Here is a 6,551-nt window from a genome sequence, read left to right as displayed (position 1 = left end):
GCAATGCACATTTCTATCAATAAATAATTTAATAATTAAGTGTTGGTTGCAGAATTAGGGAAAAATATACCTATAGATGGCGCTGTATAACGTTACCTTCGATTAACCTTCTAGCTTCATGAATAACAGACATATTTTATATTCAACCCGAGCAATGAGAAAATACGTAATTGTCACATTGAAGTATTACAGCGCCATCTTTTTTTTTTGGGATCGTGGCCAGGAAAGTAGCTCATTCTCAATCAAACTTGCAGTTGTCCATTTTTGTGTTCTAGAGAAATATTTTTTTTTACCAAAATATAATTTATCTTACCGAAGCCTCACCGAGCATTCTGATAACAGTGTACATTATATTTGAAATATTTCTAAATGGTAATTTCTAATCTATATTTAATTTTTTCTAAGCCTAGTAGAGTATTGGTAGGTTTCCCTAAAAAGCATTTAAGGAAAATTTGAATTTCAATATGGCAACCCACATTGTTAGTCACGTCACGTCAATGGCTGTATGGGCATAGTTCCCTTTGCCTTACCCTTCGGGGAAAACCAAAACAAAAAAAAAAAAAAAAAATCACGTCACGTCAGGGCGTGTGTGTGGGTGCGTGCGTGCGTTCATGAACTTCGGGTGCTTTTTCGTGTTTGTGTGTATTTCTGACGCCGTTTGTGACTGTCATTTCTCTAATTTTGGATTTTATCACTAAAAACTTCTCAAACTGTCGTCATTAGGTACGTAAGATATCTTTTACATATGATCCCTCGGCGTTTCGATCAGGGCGTGTTAGTTTTATTGTTGTGAATGTAACCTGTCGGACAGGCGTTGTCTTGGAGCGGTACAGTATTTTGCCCGAAAAGCCGAAATAAATTGCATGTTTTGCGGGTTTGGCGGCTATCTAGCGTGTTATCTGCGAGCCGGTTATCTTGTGATTTCAAGAAAAACTTGTGTTATTATCTGTGTGCGGCTAGGCGACAGTGTCGGCGGAGCGGCAGGCCCCGGGCAGGTAGTCTTAGTCAGTCGGCGATTCGGTGCCGGGAAGTGTGCTTGTGCTCGCGCGTTCCAATAAGCATGAAATCATAATGGTAGGGCCGGTGTCTGTCTGTTTGTTTTGAGTGTGTGTGCAGTGGCTAAGTGGTTGTTTTGTTGCAGGCTGGCAGGATGCTAAAGTTCATACGAGGGAAGGGCCAGCAGCCCTCTGCCGAGCGGCAGAAACTGCAAAATGAACTGTTTGCCTTCCGCAAGGTATGTACCATGCAGTCATTACAGAATTACAAATTATTTTGTTTTCTTACACTACTTAAGCTTGGTGAATGTCTTTATATATACAAGAATACGAAAAGGTTTATTCTACTTTAAAATACAGCTACAACTGAATCAATTATCAGAATTACATGAGTCGATTTTCACAGTTCAGAATCACTAATTGAAACATCTGAAAATAAAATTTTTAATCTTCAATATTATTAATGTTTCCCATGATTGTTTTGTCTGACTCACACACAACAATCACCGGTAAAGATTAGCTTTTATATGGGTATTAATTTTCATAAATAAAACCAGACCGATTTTAGTTTTACATTTCTATTAATAATAATTATGACAGGTTTTTATTACTGCTCTTATGTTTTAATACAGAAAACCTATCAAATTCTCGTACAATGTTTGGTATGGTCTAATAAAAATTGCTATAAAGAATAATAAAACTCCGGACATTAATCATACTCAAGTGGTTCTGAGAATATCAGTTTGAGTCTGTGTTTATGCTTCAGATGAGTTATATGGTGCGTTTAATACAGCTTTTTGTATGTTTACACAATTTACCACCTTCATTGCACAGTAAATCTTGTAGTTTAACAAGTCTATTGCTGTCAAAGTGATTCTTGTTATTATTTTACTATTAGATAGTACAAAATAGTAATAAGGTGAAATATTTATTATTAAGAGTTACTTTATTATGCTTTTACCATTTATATTTGTGATATTTAATGAGCTACAATTCTAAAAACCTCTCTAAAAATCTATACTTGTATTTTCAAATATCTAAGTTATCTCCATTGCACTCTTAACAGAGTGTGGTCATTACTGTTTGTTTGTGTCATCAATGTTTTCTTAGATTTTATAATGCTAAATAATTACTTTGATACCGGGTTTGTCATGGAGGATGTATACATAGCCGAGGTTTAATACGAGGCCTAAAACAAGTTTCATGTGCAAAACAACTCGAAGACTCAACAAAAGACATATAAATAACTTTATCTAGTTCTAAAACCCTGGCGACCCCTTTTAACCCAAATTACATTAATGTTTGTTCTGTACAATCTTATCAAGCCCAGCCCTACAGTATTTGTCTTCAGATTAGATGTGTCATTTAATTTTTACAACCAAATTTGACTGGGACAAATTGGGCCATGGCCATAGAAATATAGATATTGTTATGAAATTAGGCTTTATCTTGACACACGATTTATTATAAGAAAATCATGGCTGCCTTGAATTAACAATACGTAACTAGACAAACAACTCACGCACGTAGTCACCATCGGAGCAGGCAGAGCCACAAGTCCCCAGAACAAATTTAAATTTTGCACTACACTACACTTGGTGGCCATAGAATAAAGAAATACTGCTTATAGAATGGTAACTCTCTGCTCCGCACCAATTCATGTCGGGCACCAAGCTAGATTTACCTCACCCCCTCTGGGTCATACTTTGGTCTAAATGACCGTAAAGGGGGGAGCGCGCGTGGACTGTCTCTCTCGCTCGCACTTAGTGTCCAGGGCTTCTTATTAAAGTTTTTAGATGAAAATGATAAGCCAGCCGCAATCACATTATATTTATTTACACAATTGCATGAAACATACTTACGAGCATATTTGTAATTCCAAATAGGAAAAACATAAATATGTGCAATACGTACTTAACTACTTACACTAACAATGCTGAAATAGAAGATAAGACAACTACATCTTTCGTCAAATATTGTTCATATTTTTTGTAAAATTAATACCTACTTGTCAGCCGCGCCCGACTGGCGTCATAGCACCTCGCGAAATAGATTGCTGCCAAGGACAAGTTATTGTCTCAATTCCCAATTATTACATGTAATCATAATGGCTAAAACTGGTATGGGGCAAGGTGGATGAACCTCAAACTTGATTGATTAGACAAGCGTCAAGTTGTTAGGCACGACTCGTTTCACTTCGTTTTAAGTACTTGTGCTTGATAGCTTATAGATTTACTGTTCTCAAACTTCTTCTATCGCGTGGGTTGTGAGGTGGATTACCAACCTCATCAATCCTGGTGTCAGGGTTATTATTGAGCCGCCAAAGGCCCCTGACATAGCTCATGTAACGACTATATTTGACTATTATTGTCTTGTTTTTGTGTGTGGCGTCCTTTTATAATAAACTATTTCTATTCTATTCTATTAAAGTCTGCTATCACAATGAGGTACACCAGTAGTGGCTGTAGGCTCATTCTCTTGCGGCTCTGTCTAACCCGCTAGTAATAAGTGTATGATATATTTAACACATAGGTACATCTATATATAAAGCAGTTTAGGACGCTCGCGGTTATCGCGTCCCGATAAAAGGATAGTGATAGCATTCAGTCGATATAGTATCTCTTTGTCAATACAAATACAGCACGATACGGAACAACTCAAAACTTAAGCATTTTTACACCAACGAACCAACGCAGTGCGAAATTAATATCTTGGTTATAATACCCTATGCACCGTGGTGTACTGTACTACCTATTACCTACGGCAAATTGTAGAGCGCGTTTCCGAAGAATGCAATTCTAATTTTAAACTGTGTGTAATTGAAGTTCAATTCAAGTTCAAGGTTAGTAATCCACCTCATAACCCACATGATAGGAGAAGAAGTGAAATATTCGCTATAGGTAGTTAATATTTCGCTTAAAAATCTATCCAACTGCAGCTACGGACTGACTCTTTAATCTATGCAATAATTTAGGAGGTGCAACTCCGACGTCCTAAAAACTGTATAAGGTACTGTACCCTCGCAAATGATTCATAGTACAATATGTTTGGCAAGCAGACTTGACTCATAAAGCACACGGCTTATCATCTTTATCATAGCACCGCACAGGTTGATATCGATAACTGCGAGTGCAATAAACGCCACACCTTGCCCGCGATATATATATTATTAGATATTGCCCGCGGTTTCTGCAAAAAGTCCCATATAATATTTCACCCCCTCTTTGAAGGAGTTGGAGGCAGATTTCCAAATAAAAAATTATGTCACAAATAGTTGGGATAACAATTTTTAGCTTTCTACCTTGGAAATTACGGAATGCTCCATACAAACTTCCAACCATTCCATTTTAGGTTTAGAAAGAGACGTAGAGCAGCCTCTCAATCTCATTCTCCATCCCTTCAGCTCTCCACTTAAAAAAACACGCCAATTCGTCGCTCCGTTTTGCCGTGAAAGACGGACAAACAAACAGACACACATACACTTTGACATTTAGAATATTAGTATGGATATATTTTTATAAATGCACCTTAATGCTTTACAATAGCGTCTTTGTACTGGAATTATTGCGCGTGAACATTGTATTTCAAGTCAGTTAATCACAAGTAATTGGATATTTCCACTTTCAGATCTTTAAAGGCTAAACGTTGCACCATTTTCTATCACACCGCATCGATCTAACTACTTCCTTTACTACTAAGCTTAGATGATCTCACCAAAATTGTTTCGATCATTATCGACGCATTCGTTATTATATCTTTTCACAGACCAATGAAAACCTCAACACCTATTTACTTACTCTTTGAAACTCAGTACATTCAGCACAATGATAACTAACTTTGCATTCACAAACTTGTACAAATGCTCCCTGTACAAGTTGTTCAGCAAACACAAAGTTATTATCAGTCTATTCTTGCACTCAGTAGCGATTCCTATCCTACAGCGTACTATTCAAATGAGTTAAAAGTTGGTGCTTGTGTTACTGTTTTGTTAGTTTTACAGCCGTACGAAAAGTTCTGAACTAGTTCAATAAATGTTTAAATAAATCATTCTATGATGTGACCATAGAATTGCCATCGACTCGCAAAGAAGAAGATTCGGTATAATCTGGGGTTTGTTGTAGAAGTCCTTAAAAATTGCAGGAATCACAGTCGTATGACTACAATGGACGTTATTTTAAACGATAAGCTAGTAACTCTTTGCAACACAGGTTAATTTTTAAATACAAAATATCGATTGTTGTTATCTGAAGATTTGTGGCGTTTTGTGGACCCTAGCGGGGATTTGGGGTGCTAGATTTTTTTATAACAAGGAGTTTACCTGACCACAAGAGGCAGCTATTGTCCTTCGAAACCTGAACGCTAGTAATATGGGATAGTTTGACGTATTTCCAGTATGATTCAACATTATCATCATTAGCTATTAGGGTTGAGTTACAAAATCACCAGCTTTTTAAAATGACTTTGGAAACTGCGTGTGATCCAACTGAACTGATCTGTATATTTAAGCTTTAAAACCAAAACAGGGGTAATACTCTCGCGTGTCTGGGCATTAACGACAATTTTATATAGACCTCTGAATTCTTTCCTTGTATAACTAAAGTTCTATATAAAAATCACACGGCAAGGCTCTTCATAACTTTGTCGAGAAGTGATGTATCATAGATAATGGAGATTAAAACGTTAATTCCGTTAGGTAAATGTGGATTACACTGAAGAATGGATCGAATGAAGTAGATTACTTTGTTGTTCGTAGAGTGATTAACGTAAGGGCTTATGTGGGAGAAAGTAGGGTAATCGGTAGAGCAATCTAGAAATGGAATGATAGGCAAGAAAGCCAATGGTTTACCAAAAGGGCTTTCAATTTGGTGCAATAAGGTTTTAAACTCTGATTAATTGTGTGGACTATGAAAAATGATTTCACAGATACCACAAATGACTGACAAATGATTTCTTTCTTTCTTTACTTATAGTGACTGATTACGGGTCCAAACTATAATAAGTTCATAACATAAGACATATCTAATCGTAACACATCACATAATCTCTGCCAACTTGTACGACAAGCCAGATTTATGCTTTCGTTTTTACACATCCGCTTCTTGTGCCTCTTTTTCCATTGTTTTAAAGCTTACAATAAAATGCATCGTGTTGTTTATCTTACGGTCTCCTAAACCCCATCTCGTTATGGCGCTATACCAATCGTAAAGGAAACATGACAAGCAGCATAAAATACCTTCGTGATTGAACCTGTCATGAGCCTCAGGGCATGCCGTGTCTTCCCACCATCACATACTCCACAAAAAGTGCGTGATGTAATGAACAGGATTCGTAAACAGGTTGTTACTAGTTTATAGCCCCACTTAGCACACTATCAGACTAGTACCTACCTCATTCTGTGCTATTCATAAGTATTATCTTGAATGTGGTGAAGAATGGTGATATGAACTTTTGTGCGAAGATAAATATATTCTATTGTGACGTATGTAACAAGGCATTAAAGATTTGATATACTTGGACATGTATTATTAGGTTTGTATGGGAATACCAACTAATAAT

The 6,551-nt window shown here is 36.7% G+C and overlaps 1 protein-coding gene across 3 annotated transcripts in view; it reads left to right on the top strand.

The window, feature by feature from the left end:
- The first annotated feature begins 578 nt into the window (after positions 1 to 578).
- The window catches only part of LOC126368852 (lethal(2) giant larvae protein), a 44,116-nt gene continuing 38,143 nt past the window's right edge, over positions 579 to 6,551 (top strand). The window contains exons 1-2 of one of the 3 annotated variants that reach the window (XM_050013029.1): positions 579 to 723; positions 1,142 to 1,234. In XM_050013029.1, the coding sequence (XP_049868986.1) occupies positions 1,151 to 1,234 (84 nt within the window). In that variant the 5' untranslated portion in view covers positions 579 to 723; positions 1,142 to 1,150. Of the gene's footprint in view, positions 724 to 809; positions 1,075 to 1,141; positions 1,235 to 6,551 lie in introns of those variants that run through there. The other 2 variants (XM_050013030.1, XM_050013028.1) reach the window with 2 other exon arrangements.

Source organism: Pectinophora gossypiella, chromosome 8 (assembly GCF_024362695.1).
Source record: "Pectinophora gossypiella chromosome 8, ilPecGoss1.1, whole genome shotgun sequence".
NCBI lineage: Eukaryota > Metazoa > Arthropoda > Insecta > Lepidoptera > Gelechiidae > Pectinophora > Pectinophora gossypiella.
The sequence above is the reverse complement of the archived record's forward strand: the minus strand, read 5'-3'. Positions and strand labels throughout refer to the sequence as shown.